This window comes from Rana temporaria, chromosome 8 (genome assembly GCF_905171775.1).
Source record: "Rana temporaria chromosome 8, aRanTem1.1, whole genome shotgun sequence".
Classification (NCBI taxonomy): Eukaryota; Metazoa; Chordata; class Amphibia; order Anura; family Ranidae; genus Rana; species Rana temporaria.
This window is the reverse complement of record NC_053496.1, coordinates 134921877-134940442: the sequence shown is the minus strand read 5'-3', so window position 1 is coordinate 134940442 and position 18566 is coordinate 134921877. Positions and strand designations below refer to the sequence as shown.

The 18566-nt window shown below is 43.8% G+C and overlaps 1 protein-coding gene across 2 annotated transcripts in view; it reads right to left on the bottom strand.

Annotated features, from left to right (window-relative positions):
* The window catches only part of CDHR1 (cadherin related family member 1), a 226927-nt gene that overhangs the window by 178174 nt on the left and 30187 nt on the right, over positions 1–18566 (bottom strand). For both annotated transcript variants that reach the window (XM_040320726.1, XM_040320725.1), the window contains exon 3: positions 10695–10840. In XM_040320726.1, coding sequence (XP_040176660.1) covers positions 10695–10840 — 146 coding nt within the window. The remainder of the gene's footprint in view (positions 1–10694; positions 10841–18566) is intronic.

Below are 18566 nucleotides of genomic sequence, written 5' to 3'. Positions count from 1 at the left end.
CTTACGTAAACGGCGTATCTTTACTGTGACGGGCAAGCGTACGTTCGTGAATAGGCGTATCTCACTGATTTACGCATTCTAGGCGTAAATCAGCGTTCACGCCCCTAGTGGCCGGCGGAACTAGACAGCTAAGATATGACGCCGCAGGCCGTCGTATCTTAGCTACATTTAAGTGTATCTCAATTTGAGAATACACTTAAATGTACAACGGCTTAGATTCAGAGTTACGACGGCGTATCTACTGATACGCCGGCTTAACTCTTTCTGAATCTAGCTACTAGTGTGCAGAATGTTATCTTGTCTCCCCTGAAAAGCCAAGAGTGCTGCTTGCATCCCAGTGGAGGCGTGCCTCACGATCATCCTTCATACTTCTGACATGCTTGTTACTATTCAATTTCATGTGAGTGAATATTTTATTGCCTTTTAATAAATGCATCTAAGAAAATACACTTAGGCCGCATACACACGGTCGGTCAAAACCGATGGAAACGGACTGAAGGACCGTTTCATCGGTCCAAACCGATGGTGTGTGGGCCCTATCGGTCAGTTATCCTTCGGTCAAAAATTTTAGAACTTGCTTTAAAATTTAACCGATGGACGCCTAACCGATAGGTCAAAACCGGCGGTTAGTATGCAAAAGCATTGGTTAAAAACCCGCGCATGCTCAGAATCAAGTCGACGCATGCTTGGAAGCATTGAACTTCATTTTTCTCAGCACGTCGTTGTGTTTTACGTCACCGCGTTGGACTCGATTGTTTTTTTAACTGATGGTGTGTAGGCACATCAGACCATCAGTCTGATGTGCCTACACACCTTCGGACCATTCTCATCGGATGGACTGATCGTGTGTACGCGGCCTGAGAGATGCTTGTCCCTTCTTCTGTTCTTTCTAGCCATAACAGAGCCTGCTTCTACTCTTGGACCAGCTGCCCTTGTCTGTACATTATTGGACTTATTTATGGACGTGATTTTAGAGCTACTCACACCATTTAGGTGCATACTAATTTTGTTTTATTCTAGCCAGAAATGCAATGCCCTCTTCACTTCCTAAGAGCAGAACTGAAAGCATAGACATCTTACAATGTCGTCTTTTCAAATTACATTCTGTAAACTCCCAATTTTTCTCTCCCCATGAAATGAAGACGGATACTCAGCCCAAGTATGTTATACTTACCTGCTTTGTGCAATGGTTTTGCACAGAGCAGTCCTGATCCCCCATTTCTCGGGTCCCCCACCGGAACTCCCCATCAACTTCTCCCCTGCTGTGTGCCCCCATAGCAAGCTGTTTGCTATGGGGGCACTTGTGCTGACTCACTCCCGAGCCCTTATCTGAGTGTCTAAATACACACAGAATGTGGCTCAGCCCCACTCCCTCCCCACTAGCTGTGATTGATCAGCTGAGCCACTGAGAAGGCAGAGAGTGGAAAGAGCCTCTACTCTTGCGCACATCGTTGAACTACTTTAAAGACACCACGCCCACGCTATAGCTGAAAGCTACAGTATAGCCTTCTTTTGATCGTGCTGTCTGCGCGAGTGGTGGACTACTCTATGATCGCACTTCGGGCTCAGCTGATCACAAATTTGGGTAAAAGGCAAATTATAGCGGCCCTTTACCATGTGATCAGATGTCAGCCAATGACAGCTGATCACAGGATGTAAACACAAGCTGTTCATCAGCTTTTCTTTCCTCAAGCTGACAACACGAGGAGAGAAGAAGAAAGACGATAACTGGCTTCTGTTAAAGGGACACTGACACTGATAACCAGGGCACTGAATATCAGTGTCCTGATTATCAGTGCAGTCCCAACAGTGCCCACCAGTGCTGCCAATCGGTGCCCACCAGTGCTGCTAATCAGTGTCCACCAGTGCTGCCAATCAGAGCCAATCAGTGCCCATCAGTGCCACCTACCAGTGCCTATCAGTGCCACCTTTAAGAGCCCATCAGTGCCACCTTTAAGAGCCCATCAGTGCCACCTTTTAGAGCCCGTCAGTGCCACCTTTTAGAGCCCGTCAGTGCCACCTATAAGTGCCTCTTATCAGTGCAGCCGCACCAGTGCCTCCTCATCAGTGCCCACCAGTGCCACCTCATCAGTGCCCATCAGTGCCACCTCTTAGTGCCCATCAGTGCCACCTCTTAGTTCCCATCAGTGCAGCCTCAACAGCATGCATCAGTGAAGGAAAAAAATTACTTGTGTGCAAAATGTTATAACAAACTATGAAACATTTATTTTTTGCCATGAATAAGCACTAGTTCAGTGCGAAACGCGTCGGCTGTTCCATTGCTGTACCCCTGTGATGTGATGTATCTGCTGTTCATTTGAATAAAAGACAACCTTAATGATCATCGGAGTGTGGCTATCCATTCTTCTCTTCATATCCTATGCATGTCTAGTGCACTGCCAGCACCCACGGTATCCTGAGTTAGTCTATTACTACATAGTTGACCGACCTGGAGCGGTGATCCCTCTTTCTCTCAATTTGTTTAGGACACACTTAACCCCTTGATCGTCCCCTAGTGTTTAACCCCTTCCCTGACAGTGTCATTTACACAGTAATCAGTGCATTTTGATAGCACTGGTCACTGTATAAATGACAATGGTCCCAAAATAGTGTCAAAAGTGTACAATGTGTCTGCCATAATGTCGCAGTCACGATAGAAAAAGGCAGATCGCCGCCATTAATAATAATAAAAAATTAACTAAAAAATGCCATAAATCTATCCCCTATTTAGTAGACTCTATGGCCCGGATTCAGAAAGGACTTACGCCGACATATCTTCTGATACGCTGCGTAAGTCTACAGATGCGCCGTCGTATCTATGCGCCTTATTCAGCAAACAAGATACGCCTGAATTTTGGCTTCTTACGACCGACGTAATTCTTCTACGCCGTCGTATCTTGGGCGCATATTTACGCTGGCCTCAAGGGGCGCTTCCATTGATTTACGCGTAGAATATGCAAATGACCGAGATACGCCGATTCACGAACGTACTTGTGCCCGTTGCTGTAATCTACCCCATTTACGTAAGGCATACGTCCGGCGTAAAGTTATTCCACCTAAAGCAGGGGTAAGTCATGTTAGGGTATGGACGACGGAACAGCCGTCGTATTTTACGCCATTTACGTAAGTCGTACGTGAATGGGGCTGGGCGTAGGTTACGTTCACGTCGTAGGCATTGAGCCGGCGTATCTTAGGGAGTAAATTTGACGTGATTCTGTTCGTTCTGCCATTCATTTACATGGGGTCATGCTTAATTTTAATAGATCACGCCCACTACCTCCCTACTTTGAATTAGGCGGGCTTACGCCGGCCAATTTACGTTACGCCGGCGCAAATATGGAAGCGAGTGCTTTGTGAATACTCAGCTTGCCTCTCAATGTTACGTCGGCGTAGCGCATATGAGATGCGCGCTATGGCCGCACAAAAATATGCCGCTGTACGTAAATCTGGGCCTATAACTTTTGTGCAAACCAATCAATATACACTTATTGCATTTTTTTTTTACAAAAAATATGTAGAAGAATACATATTGGCCTAAACTGAGAAAGAAATTTGTTTTTTAATATATTTTTGGGGGATATTTATTATAGCAAAAAGTCAAAAATATTGATTTTTTTCTTTAAAATTGACGCTCTATTTTTGTTTATAGCGCAAAAAATAAAAACGTATTATTATTAAAACTATTAAAAATATTTCTGTGCATTACTACACGTGTATTGCTGTATGTTTCAATGCGTTATATGCCGTTTAACGCAGTCTATTTTAGTGTGTTACTGCACATTTAACGCAGTATATCTCTGTGCGTTACTGCATGTTTAAGGCAGTATATTGCAGTGCGTCAGTGCAGTTTTAGTGTAGTATATTGTAGTGTGTCAGTGCAGTGTGTAGTGAGCACTTAGGTTAAAGGGCACAAAACACCACTTTCATTTAATTAAAGTGCATCCATGTACACATATCCACATATTTATTACATTTTGTTAAAAAGCACCCCCCATCATGTCTGGGAGGCCAACAAAGAGAGGCAGAGATTCCCATGGCACTGTGAGGGGCAAAGGTGGACGTGGTCAGTCCTCAAGCAGGGCATCATTTCCTCTGTTTAGTGATGTTGCCCGTGCTATCCAGCCACAGTATGCAGAGGAGGTGGTGGACTGGATTATTAAAACCATCCTCATCCTCCGTCAACCAAGCAGAAACTAGTGAGCAGTCCACTGCAGCTGCCAGAGTGGCTTATTCAGCCTCTTTGTCCACAGTTATTCCTGCCATAGCCCCAGCATCAGGCATGGAGAAGTCAGCTGAGTTATTTGAACATAGCATCAGCCATTTGCTCCTTGACGATGCACAGCCATTACTTGATTCAGATGTTGGTTCTGAGGTTGAGGAAGGTAGGAACATGGACTTCATAGAGCTGTCTGGGCCTTTTTTAGCACATATGCAGCCGATTGCACTGTTGCAGTTTGCAAACTTTGTCTCAAGCTCTTCAAGTGTGGAAAAACACCAGCCATCTGGATACCACATGCTTGACAAGGCATTTAACCTCCAACCACTCAGCCCATTGGCAAGAGCACCTGAAAGCCACACAAAATAGATGCAATTATGTTCCTTATGACCTCTCAGCAGCCTCCACTGACAAAGATGATGGTATAACGCAGGATGTCCCAGGTCCTTGTAGCACATCTGCCAGTAGCAAACCACCAGCTGTAGAGTATAGCCAGCACATTTCTCTGCCCTATCTGCTGCAGCAAAAAAAATACAGTCACTGCCACCCACATGTTAAATGCAAGCTTGTCAAAGCTGCTGGCTTTACAACCTTTGGCTTTTCCGTCTGGTGGATTCTGCCCCTTCTATAAATTTGCAGAATGTGATGTAACACAATGGCAGGTTCCCAGTGGCTATTTCTTTTCACACAAGTCCACTCCAGCTCTGTACCATCACGTGGAAGGCATTGTTGGGCAAGGCAGTCAGCCGCAAAGTCCACATTACTACTGACACGTGGTCCAGCAAGCATGGTCAGGGACGATATATTTAGTTTACAGCACATTGGGTAACCCTGCTTGCAACTCGGAAGGATGCAGGACAGGGTTCAGTGCTGCAGCTTGTTGTGCCACCATGTCTCCATACAGCTAGTGGTGATAATGCAATATTTGTCAGCTCTACCCCCACCTCCTCTTCAATGCCCTCCTCTGCTGAATTGTTTTATAAACATAAGCATTCAAGGGGCTATTCAATGAGTCAGGCAAAAAGGTGCCATGCAGTGCATAAGCTGGTGTGTCTAGGGGACAGGAACCGTACCGGAGCAGAGATTCTTGCAGCTCTGCAAGGGCAGGCCCAGAAGTGGTTCACGCCATGCCAGCTGGAGCCAGGAATGGTGGTGTGCGATAATGGCACAAACCTCCTGTCCGCCCTTAGACAGGGAAAGTTGACACATGTGCCATGCTTGGCACATGTCCTCAATTTGGTGGTGCAGCATTTCTTAAATAGGTACCCATGTTTGTAAGATCTGCTAAAGCAGGCCAAAAAAGGCAGTCATACACAGCCAGTGCTCGATTGGCTGAAAGTCAGAGGGAACTCCACCTGCCCATAAACCACCTGTTTTGTGACATTCCCGCAAGGTGGAACTCGACTTTGGCAATGCTGAAACAGCTGCACATGCAGCAGAGGGCCATCAACTAGTACCTGTGTGTGTATGGCACAACAACATGCTCAGGCCACTTCGGCTTTTTTTCCCAAGCCATTGGTTTCTGGTAAAAGATGCATGCACTGTACTGTAACAATTTGAGGAGGCCACAAGGATGGTGAGCTGTAATTATTCATGCATCAGTGACACAATTCCTGTTGTCTGCTGGAGCAGACTCTGCGTGGCATTCTGAACAGCACACTGGAGGTAGAGCAGCCGGAGGAAAAGGAGGACTTCCTTTCCTCTCAAGGTCTGCTTTATGCAGACACCATTCTTCCTACGCCACAGAACACACAAGAGGAGAGGTAGGAGGAGGATAAGGAGGATTCTGGCAGTTTTGGAGGCATTGAAGCAGAGGAAGACATATGTCAAACCTTAAGAAATGGTTTTCCATCCCTGGAATCCTTGGAAGTAGTAAGTGGCTGGGAGGAGGCAGATACTGTAATCCTCAGTGACCTTAGAGGAGTCTGCTTTTCATGCCTCTGCAAACTTGTGGTGCGCGGGCTCCCTCATGCTTCAAAGCCTGTGAAAGGACCCAAGAATATATGGCATCAAGGAGAAGGATCACTATTGGTTGGCAACCCTCCTTGACTACCGTTACAAAGGAAAATCTCGGAACTCATCCTGTCCCCACAGAGTGTGTAGAAGATGAAATCTCTTGGGGACACCTTAAAGAGGGATATATCTAACACTACAGTGTTGTGGAAAACATCGTTTTGAGGCTTCTGTTGGTAAGGAGAGGAGTGGTGGAGTGGGCCGCCTAAGTAATACATTTCACAATGCTGTCAGCTTCCACATCCCATCCGCAGCATCTGCATCATATGGTGGACGTTTACCTATGGGTAAAAACAGAGATGAAGAACTTTCCAGTTGACGATATACTGGGTTACGAGAATAAACCACTAGCCAGCACTTTCCCAGTATGCAATTGAGCTGCTGGGCTGCCCTGCATCCAGTGTGCTTTCCGAACTGGCATTCAGTTCTGTTGAATGTTTTATTACTGATAATAGAGTATATCTGTCCACAGACTCCATGGACCGTCTGACATTTATCAAAATGAATCAATCCTTGATTACCAGCAGCTATGAAGCCCCTGATGGCGATGTTGCTGATAATGCGTTTTTGGGATGTGGAATCTCTGCAAGACTTCTAGGCTGCCTAGTGTTGTGAGTGTTGATTTCATCTGGAAGAATTTATTTGGTGTAGGTTTCATGAGCACAATTAACACCCAAAGACCAATTTTTCTGCACATGTTTGACAGGTGCATATCATTTCAATTTTTGACAGCAAAGCAATTCTTGCTTTCATCAAAAGTACCTCTATAGGATTACAGTGTGAAGACACCTCTGAGACCCAAAGACCAATTTTTCTGCACTTGTTACTTCTATCCAAAGTTTGTGGAGGAGACACCAGAATGTATCCAAAAAATCTCTAATCTTGTTCCCAGTGCAGTACATTGTGGCCTCATCATACAGACTGGCTCCCCAAGCCAGTGTTTACAAAATAGAGAAAGCTTGCAGGGAAAATTTCATTTTTTTTTACTTTATAAATACAATTATTGCTGCAGCAGGTTCTATACACGGTACAGATTTTACACTTTACATGTAGACTAAGGGGACCCCTCAGACACTGTATTGAAAGGAATTTTTCATTTTTATTGTTATTTCTTTTTTTTATGCTTTCATTTTGAGCATGAGTAAATCACTGCTCATTTAAAAATTGATACATGTCCCCCAGGGCAGTACCCGAAACCCTCTTAATCATTGTATGTCCAATTATTTGCATATAAGCCTTCAAAATGGGCACTTTTGATTTTTATAGTTCTGGTCCCATAGACTTCAATGGGGTTCATTATTTGGTTTCAAACTTTTGCGATGTTCTAAAGTTCTGGTGCGAACCGAACTGGGGGTCATTCGGTAAAACAGTAAAACAGGTGTAAGTCATATTTAAAAGGACCCTCTCCTCCTGCTTTTCTGAATGTGACATAGTTACATAATGTATAAGGTTGAACAAAGAAACAGGTCCATCCAGTTCAATCTATATGTGTGTATTCATTCGTGATTTTTATTATCTAACAATTCCCATAGCCCTGTAATTTCTGCTTCCTGAGAAAGACATCTAAAAGTTTTTTGAAGTTGCCAAAACTCTCAGCTAATACCACTTTCTGGGGAAAGGAATTTCAAATTTGTATTGCTCTAACAGCAAAAAAAAAAAACTTTTCTCAAGCTAAAGTTAAGTAAACAGTTAAAGGTGACTGTATCAATAACTGTATTAGATATATTTCTACATTGTAATCATATCCCCTCCTAAGCGCCTTTTCTTCAGAGTTAATAAAATATAATCTATGCAATTGATCCTCATAGTCTAGGCCATCCACCCCCCTTATTAATTGTGTTGCCCTTTGCCAAAAAACATTTTTATTTAAATGTGTTTTCTAAGTGATTCCTTAGGGGAAATACTTATTTTTCAGCATGAAAAAAAACATAATTTTTCAGCATGTTGAAAAAACGAAGTTTTTCCAACTTCATCATTAAAACGACGTTGCCCACACACCATCGTTTTAAAAAAATTATCTAGCAAAGCGCGGTGACGTACAACATGTAGGAAGGCTCCATTCGCCTTTGGGCTGCTTTAGCTGATTCCGTGTTAGTAAAAGACGATTTGCGCTTTTTTGTCTGTTACAGCGTGATGAATGGGCTTTCTCCATTATAAACGGTAGTTTTACCAGAACGAGCGCTCCCGTATCATAACTTGCTTCTGAGCATGCGCGGGTTTTTAACATCGTTTTAGCCCACGCACGATCATTTTTTACAACCCGAAAAACGACATTGTTTAAACAACGTTAAAAAAGGCAGCATGTTCAAATTTTTTTTTTGTCGTTTTTCAGAACCTGAAAAATTATGTGAAGCCCACACACGATCATTTAAAATGACATTTTTTTAAAACAACGTTTTTTTTCATGCCGAAAAATGATGTACGTGGCATCAGTGTTGGATGCTGTCTATGAATTATGTAGCCTTCTATTGTTCATTTAGTTAATTTCATTGGCTGTTGGGTACTGCCCTGTTATCTACAATTTCAGCAGCCACAAATCACTGGTAAGAGACATTGAACTGGGATCTGTGACAAATGCTCTTTCACAGCATCTATATATTTGTTCATAGTTGTACAGTCATGTAACCACACAAACAGACTGTGACATATTACAGGTGCTGACAGAGTCTCTTTAAAGTGATATTAAAGGGATACTAAAGTCTTGTTTTTAATAATAAATATGTTATACTTACCTGGAGCCCTCCCTCCTGTTGAGTGCCCCCACAGCAAGCAGCTTGTTATGGGGGCACAGGAGCCAAGCCACAGCTCCAAGTGGCCTGTGGCCTGGCCCAACCCTGCCCCCCCCCCCCTTCATTGGCTTACTGACTTTGATTGACAGCAGCTGGAGCCAATGGGGCTTCGCTGCTGTCTCAGCCAATGAGGAGGGGAGTTCCAGACAGCCGAGTCTCTAGTGCAATATCGTTGGATAGAGAGGGAGCTCAGATAAGTACTAGGGGGGCTGAGGGGGGTTGCTGCACACAGAAGTTTTTTTTATCTTAATGCATTAAAAGGTTGTAAAGGTTCGTCTTGTATTTTCTAAATAGGTTCATTCAAGCTAGTGCATTGTTGGTTCACTTACCTTTTCCTTAGATTTTCCTTCTAAATGTTGTTTTTCTTTGTTTGAATTTCTCACTTCCTGTTTATCCTCAGTAAGCTCCTCAGTAAGCTTTCTACCATCATCTGAGCGGTGGAAAGTCATTTAGAACAGCTTACTGAACACCTTACTGAGGAGGAACAGGAAGTGAGAAATTCAGACAAAGAAAACAAAGAAAAAAAAACATTTAGAAAGGAAATGGAAGGAAAAGGTAAGTGAACCAACAATGCACTAGCTTAAAGTAACCTATTTAGAAAATAAAAAACAAACCTTTACAACCCCTTTAAGATTTAAAAAAAAAAAAACTTCTGTCTTTACAACCACTTTAAACTTTTTTTTGTTTAAAAATAATAAACATGTAATATTTACCTGCTCTGTGACATGGTTTTGCACAGAGCAGTCCAGATCCTCCTCTTCTTGGGTCCCTCACTGGTGATCCTGGCCCCTCCCTCCTGCCGAGTGCTCCCACAGCAAGCAGCTTGCTATGGGGGAACCCAAGCCGAGCCGCTAGCACTAGCTTTTAATCAAACGTTCACCCATTAAATATGCAACATCACGACAACTGCAAATCAAATAGAGGCTAAGATGGCAGCTTCCTCAGCTGTAAAGGATAGGAGGGTTAGGTTCCACTTTAAGGTATGTATGTTGGAGATTTTATTGATTGGGGATGGCAGGTAGGGGGTAAGGCTTTGGATGGAGAGTGGGTGTGTTATCACTTCCAGCACAAATCCAAAGAATACGGCATCTATTAAAGTACACTTTTGGAACATGTTACATGTTCCACCTGTATTTAGGGTGGAGTATATAACATGTTCCAGCTCCTGCATCCTCTCCCCCTAATTCCCTCCTTCCCTGTGACAGTGAACATGGGATTCTCTCCCAGCACCCACTGTCACAATTTAAAAACAGGGGAGCCTTACACAGCCAAGCCTTTTGTTCACAGAGCTCTATGAATTAATGAACTTAAACTTGAGGCTTGTCTTCTCAATGAACTGCAAGGGATCTGGTGAGCCTCCTTGTATTTAATTGATTCTTCCTGAAATTTAGTAACTGCCTGTCCGTAATGAAGATACTGGCAGACAGTGTTTGAGAGTCTGCAGGACCACGGCCATCGTGGATACAATGCTTTACAGGCTTCGGTGTAAAAATGTCTTCAAACTGCATTCTTCAACTGCACTATTTCAAGCTTACTGAGCTTATCAGTGCATGACTGAATGCATAAAAATAGTACAATCATGTTTCAATAACAATGCAACTCTGACATAAATCTTACCAAAGCACTGTTTATTCATAACTTTACCCTGATCCCCACTTTATTACATATATAGTTACCTCTCTGTCAAGTTCTTCCATTAATGTAACATTTCCAAGGAGAGGGTCAACTAAAAAATAACTTTTTGATCCTGGTGGAAAGGTGAGGCCATATATCACTGGATACCCTTCTGGATCGCTGCCATTCAGTGTATATATGTATGTTCCTATGGTGGGGAGATGAAGAGAAGAAAAACATTTATAAGGATAATTTTTACAATTTCACACAGTTGGCATTTAACAAACTACAGTAATGAAAACTGGTGCAACCCACCCTTGAAGGTTCACATAGAACTGTTACTTATACCAGACATAGGTAGTATGTTTGTCTTAGAAACATCAAAGAATCATCCATCTAGGTAATGACTGTTGAATCCAAGAGTTATTATACCTAGCAAAATGACTCTCCTACTGAAAAAGACATGCATCATTAAGGTAATTGTCAGTATTCAGAAAAAAAAATTTGCGACTGTAATGCCGCGTACACATAGTCGGAATTTTAGACAACAAATGTTCAATGTTTGTCGGAAATTGTCGGAAATTCCGACCGTGTGTAGGCTCCATAGGACATTTGCTGAAATTTGAGAGCTGGTTCTCAAATTGTCCGACAACAAAGCTTGTGGGTACACAATTCTGACGCACACAATTCCCTGCATGCTCAGAATAAAGCAGAAGAGCCGCACTGGCTATTGTGCAAAGGTTGGCTCCACCATAAACGAGCCACAGAACGGCATAGATAGTGTAATAAAGTTTTAAATTTCTTTAAAAGCAGCACTTACATATCTTGTGTAAGATACAACAGGTTACAACACAGCAGAGGGGAAGCAGAGGCCGGTCCATCACCGGTGTGTGATACGCGATACACGGCTTGCGTCTCAGCAGTTTCAGTGGAAGTGGAGAGCTCCTGTTACAAGCGTGTCAAGCCTCACTTTCAATGCATTTCACGCTCATGCGCGCGTCATGATGGAGCACGCATGGGCGTGAAATGCATTTCTGTGGCTCATTTATGGTGGAACCAACCTTTGCAAAGAAATTGGAAGGGAGCTGTTGGTATCCATTCAAGGATACAGTTGATTGAAGATGTTTTACAATTTCATGCCATTACCGATTGGATTGAGATCTGGTCTATCTGTTGTTATGGACTTTTAATCTTATTTATTTTTCATGAAATAATTGATTGTGCACATTATTTATTTATTGTATCTGTTTACATGTTCTATTGTGCCCTTAACTACCACTTTTCACTTATAAAACCCTAGTAAGAAGTTCTAACCGTTCCATACTCTATTAAAAATTTGTTTTTGACTATAATAAGGCTTACCTGTAGGTAAAAAAAAATCTCCTAAACCTTTACGATTTAGGAGTTATTCCCCTCACAATGAGCCGCTGCATGCGCACAGGGGATTCTCGGCTGAAGGCTCGGCAGACACCTGACTTTAATAAAGTAGAGTAAAAAAGGCCTATAATACACTGCTTAGCGCCACTTAGATGAATACCTATACAAAACCTAGAGTAAAAGAAAAAAGATCTAAATCTTAGGTTAACTGCTAAATGAATAGCAGACAACCTAAACAAAAGCAGCTGTTTAAAAAGAAAAGCATATATAAACAAGTACTCTAACTCTTATTGAAAAGGTAAGTCCATTCAACAAAAATAAAGCACAACAGCGCTACTCTATAGGTGGTGTTATCACTCCCACCAAGCAGTCCAAAAATCAATGCTGAGAAGCAGATGAGAAATGTCTCAGAAGGAGTGTTGAAAAAGAAAGAAAAATAGCAGCGTGCACCATCCACCAAAATTCTTCTTAATTCACCAGTTGTGATCACACGCCCCGTCGGGGGTTCAAACTCACCGCAACGAAATATATAATATGCCTTTCAGTGAATAACACTTCATTAACCATGGATCTCAGCGGACAGCTTCTATCATGGAACCAGATGCTTTAACCACTTAACCACCAGCCGCCGTCCAAAAACGGCGGCAAGGTGGTTGCTTAACTGGGGGTCGCCGTTCTGAAACAGCGCCCCGCAGAAGCTGTAATGCGCGCCGCCTCGGGCGCGCACACAGAAAATTCTGTGCGCGCCGGGTCTATGAGACCCGGCGCTACACAGATCACGGTAACTGACCGGCAACAGCGGTCTTTTACCATGTGATCGCGCCGTCCAATGACGGCGCGATCACAGGTAAACAAACCGGCGTCATTTGATGACGCCGGTTCCTCCCTCCTCTCGCTGTACCGATCGGTACAGTGTGAGAGGAGAGCGCGGATGGCAGCAGCAGTGTGGGATGGATCTGTGACTATTGCAGTCACAGATCCATCCATCCCTGCTCAGCCATCCCTGCATTAACCCCTGCAATACTCTGCCTTCCATGCGCAATACTCTGCAATGCTCTGCCTTCCCTGCGCAATTACTCTGCAATACCCCCTGCGCAATACTCTGCAAAACCCCCGCGCAATACTCTGCAAAACCCCCGCGCAATACTCTGCAAAACCCCCGCGCAATACTCTGCAAAACCCCCGCGCAATACTCTGCAAAACCCCCGCGCAATACTCTGCAAAACCCCCGCGCAATACTCTGCAAAACCCCCGCGCAATACTCTGCAAAACCCCCGCGCAATACTCTGCAAAACCCCCGCGCAATACTCTGAAATACCCCAGCGCAATACTCTGCAATACCCCCGCTCAATACTCTGCAATACCCCCGCACAATACTCTGCAATACCCCCCACACAATACACTGCAATACCCCCGCACCAATACTCTGCAGTACCCCCGCGCAATACTCTGCAGTACCCCCGCGCAATACTCTGCAGTACCCCTTGCGCAATACTCTGCAGTACCCCTTGCGCAATACTCTGCAGTACCTCCGCGCAATACTCTGCAATACCCCCGCGCAATACTCTGCAGTACCCCCTGCCAGTACTCTGCAATACCCCCCGCACAATACTCTGCAATACCCCCCGCGCAATACTCTGCAATACCCCCCGCGCAATACTCTGCAGTACCCCCTGCCAGTACTCTGCAATACCCCCCGCGCAATACTCTGCAATACCCCCCGCGCAATACTCTGCAATACCCCCCGCGCAATACTCTGCAATACCCCACGCACAATACTCTGCAATACCCCACGCACAATACTCTGCAATACCCCACGCACAATACTCTGCAATACCCCACGCACAATACTCTGCAATACCCCACGCACAATACTCTGCAATACCCCACGCACAATACTCTGCAATACCCCCCACACAATACTCTGCAATACCCCCCACACAATACTCTGCAATACCCCCACACAATACTCTGCAATACCCCCCACACAATACTCTGCAATACCCCCCACACAATACTCTGCAATACCCCCCACACAATACTCTGCAATACCCCTGCACCAATACTCTGCAATACCCCTGCACCAATACTCTGCAATACCCCCGCACCAATACTCTGCAATACCCCCGCACCAATACTCTGCAATACCCCCGCACCAATACTCTGCAATACCCCCGCACCATACTCTGCAATACCCCCGCACCAATACTCTGCAATACCCCCGCACCAATACTTTGCAATACCCCGGCCAATACTTTGCAATACCCCGGCCAATACTCTGCAATACCCAGAAAATACTCTGGGGAAAAAAATGTGTTTTAACCACTTCCCGCCCACGTCATATGAGGTCCTTGACTTTGTGCAGGGATATCTAAATAATGCCTGCAGCTACAGGCATCATTCAGATATCATTTTTTTCAGCCGGCGATTCTCTACACCATAAGAATGATCATGGCGGCTGTTCTGCCTCTTGATCGTTCTTATGGGAGGCAAAAAGGGACGTCCCCACTCCCTTCGCCCTCCGGTGCTTCTTCTGACTCACCGCTGCGATCAAAGCCAGGATCGTTTTTTTCTTGTTTTTTTTCAGGCTTCCCAGCCTAGAGGTGAGATGTGGGGTCTTATTGACCCCATATCTCACTGTAAAGAGGACCTGTCATGCTATATTCCTATTACAAGGGATGTTTCCATTCCTTGTAATTGGAATAAAAGTGATCAAAACATTTATTTTTGGGGAAAAACGTGTCAAACTAAAATAAATTAAGTAAAATGAACAATACAAATAAAAAAAAAATATTTAAAGCGCCCCTGTTCCCGCGTGCTCGTATACAGAAGCGAATGTGTACGTAAGTCCCGCCCACATATGAAAACGGTGTTCAAACCACACATGTGGGGTATCGCTGCGAACGTTAGAGCGAGAGCAATCATTTTGGCCCCAGACCTCCTCTGTAACTAAAAACATGTAACCAGTAAAAACATTTAAAACGTCACCGATAGGGATTTTTAAGTAGCAAAGTTTGGCGCCATTCCACAAGCGTGTGCAATATTGAAGGGTGACATGTTGGGTATCTATTTACTCGGCGTAACTTCGTCTTTCATATTATGCAAAAACATTGGGCTAACTTTAATGTTTTTTTTTTTAAAAAGCACAAAACTGTTTTATTTCCCAAAAAAATGCGTTCGAAAAATTGCTGTGCAAATACCATGCGCGATAAAAAGTTGCAACGACCGCCATTGTATTCTCTAGGGTCTTTGCTAAAAAAGCATATATAATGTTTTGGGGTTCTATGTAATTTTCTAGCAAATAAATTATGATTTTTCCATGTAGGAGAGGAATGTCAGAATTGGCCTGGGTGTTCCAGAACGCCTGATGGTGCTCCCTGCATGTTGGGCCTCTGTATGTGGCCACGCTGTGTAAAAGTCTCACACATGTGGTATCGCCATACTCGGGAGGAATAGCAGAATGTGTTTTGGGGTGTAATTTGTGGTATGCATATGCTGTGTGTGAGAAATAACCTGCTAATATGAAACTTTTGTGGAAAAAAAATAAAAATAAAAAAAACCTTGATTTTGCAAAGAATTGTGGGAAAAAATGACAACTTCAAAAAACTCACCATGCCTCTTTCTAAATACCTTGGAATGTCTTCTTTCCAAAAAGGGGTCATTTAGGGGGTATTTGTACTTTTCTGGCATGTTAGGGTCTCAAGAAATGAGAGAGGCTGTCAGTACATCAGATGTGATCAAATTGATCAATTTTCAGAAATTGGTACCATAGCTTGTAGACCCTATAACTTTCACCCAGACTAAATAATATCCCAATTTTTTTTTTTTTTTAACCAAAGATATGTAGCAGTATACATTTTAGGCCAAATTTATGAAGAAAAATTCATTTTTTGCAAAATTTTATAATAGAAATGAAGAAAAATTCATTTTTTTTACAAAATTTTCGTTCTTTTTTCATTTATAGCGAAAAAAATAAAAACCGCAGAGGTGATCAAATACCACCAAAAGAAAGCTCTATTTGTGGGGAAAAAAGGACAAAAATGTCATTTGGTTACAGTGTTGTATGACTGAGTTATTGTCATTCAAAATGTGAGAGCACCGAAAGCTGAAAATTGGTCTGGTTATTAAGTGGGTTTAAGTGCCCAGTTGTCAAGTGGTTAAGGACACTCAGGTAAAACAAGCAAGAACAGAAAAAGCCACCATAGCGTAATTCAGCTTTTAATATGTAAAACCCTCAAGTCCCAGTACATCAGGCTCCCCTTATATATTCAACGTACATTCATTCAAACAGTAATAGGCATTTGAAAATATCACCAGATCCTCATGCGATTGGCGTCAGTGTCTCCTCCTCGCACCACTGACAGGATACCAGGCAGAGTTACAGCTGCCTCGTCCTGCTTCGGTGGAGCGCGGGGATCCTTCAAATGCTTGCTACACCATACATAATAGAGCCAAGCTCGGGTCGGCTCGGCTCTATTCAGCGCCGGTGCGCAGGCGCCGAATAGAGCCGGGCCGACCCGAGCTTCCTTCGGGAAGTCGTGACGCACTGTGTGCGCCGTCGTTTAGCATGTCAATCAATTGGCATGACAATAGGAACGCCCACTCCCGCGGGATTCCCTACCCGGAAGCCGCGGTGAATTCCACAGCTAAACGATATCTACAGCAAAAAAAATAAAGGTCAGTGTCATTTTATATGCAGCACGGTGCTGGATGTAGTGTTAGAATTTTTTTATAGGGTGAACCTCCACTTTAAGAGAAATGAACACATCTGAGAATTAGATACGTGCCCATAGAAGATATTGGGCCTAAATTCGCACCTGAGCCGCACCGCAATGCCTAGAAAACGCACACGTTTTTTCGGCAATGCACAGTGCGAATGCATCGCACATATGTGAACCAGCCTCATTGAAATCAATGTAGTTTAAGCCACAACCAATTCGCATAGGTGTGAACCCGGCCTTAAGGTAAAAAATGTTTAGGCATCAGTATTCCTAACCCTTTTACTCATATTTAATGCAAGCTAGAAAGAGCTCCACTAATACCACCTACACTAGAATCTGGGAGAGGTCTGTTGCGATGTCACAACTAAGAGATTGGAACCCTATCTCTCCAGAACCATCTCAAATTTTAGAATTTCTTCAGTCAGGGCTTAAGCCTAAGCCTAAGCTTGGGTACCCTGAAGGTTCAAGTATCCGCCCTTTCTGCCAAGATGGGTACTAGATGGGCTCTTCATCCTCTGGTCACTCAATTTCTGAAGGCCTGTATGAAGATCAGACCACCTAGGAAGCCAGCCTTTAAAGCATGGGATCTCTCAGTAGTTCGAGGCCTTGTCCAATTCACCCTTTTTTCCGTTTAACTCAGTTTTGCTGTAGAACCTAACTCTAAAGCTGGCTTTCCTTATTGCAATTACATCAGCTAGAAGGGTATCAGAGATACAAGCACTTATGGCTACGGAACCCTATTTATTTTTCTTCCCTGACAGAGTGGTACTAAAACCTTCAGACCGATTTAGACCTAAGGTAGCTTCCTCCTTTCACTATAACCAGGATATCGCCCTTCCATCTTTCACTAATGACAGGGGCGAGCCCCATGCCTTGGATATCAAATCAACCATCTCCAGTTACCTTTCAGCTACATCTCTCTTGAGGAAGACTGATTCTCTCTTGATTATCCCACACAGAAGCAGGCGAGGCCAAGCAGCTACCTCTCGTACCATCGCCTCCTGGCTAGTAAAAGCTATCAAAGAAGCCTATTCCATTCAACAACTTACGGTTCCAGAGGGCATCAGGGCTCACTTGACCAGGGCAGTGGCTACCTCGTGGGCAGCATTTTACGGGATTTCACCGGAGACCATAAGCAGAGCAGCAACATGGTCTTCCCGACATACCTTTATTTCACACTACAGAGTGGATTCTGCCCACTTGACTACTGCCGACTTCGGCAGATCTGTTGTTAGAGCCAATTCCTCAGCGCTATAGAATAAATATTATTGTTTTCTTGCACCCTCCTGGGTTGAGTTGTTCCTGGGGTGAGTTATTTCCCAGTGTGTGCTGCCATGAATGCATCAGGAAAATGGAAAATTGTATACTCACCTTTCCGTAATTTTCCTTTCCTGACACATCTTCATGGCAGCACACAAATGCCCACCCCGCTGTTTAATGATGATATATACAGAGAATGGTGCGGGGCGTCTCCCCTTCAAATTTATAGCTAACCAATCCTGTCAGGTTGTGGGGGCGGAGTCACAACCTAGTGTGTGCTGCCATGAAGATGCGTCAGGGAAGGAAAATTATGGAAAGGTGAGTATACAATTTTCAGTTTTCTTGGAAATACATCACGGGACACAGAGCCTTAATTACTTAATGGGTTATGTAGTCACCACAGGTGATTGGACACTGGTTAACCCAATTAGAATTGAGTTCCTCCCCTATATAAAATCTCCCAAATGGAGAGTGTCTCAATTTTGTAGCAAAGCAATAAGTGTCCCACGTTTAACTCCAAAGAGGGGCGGGAGCTTTGACTTTGTAAGGCAGGATAGAATATTGTCCTCTGCGATA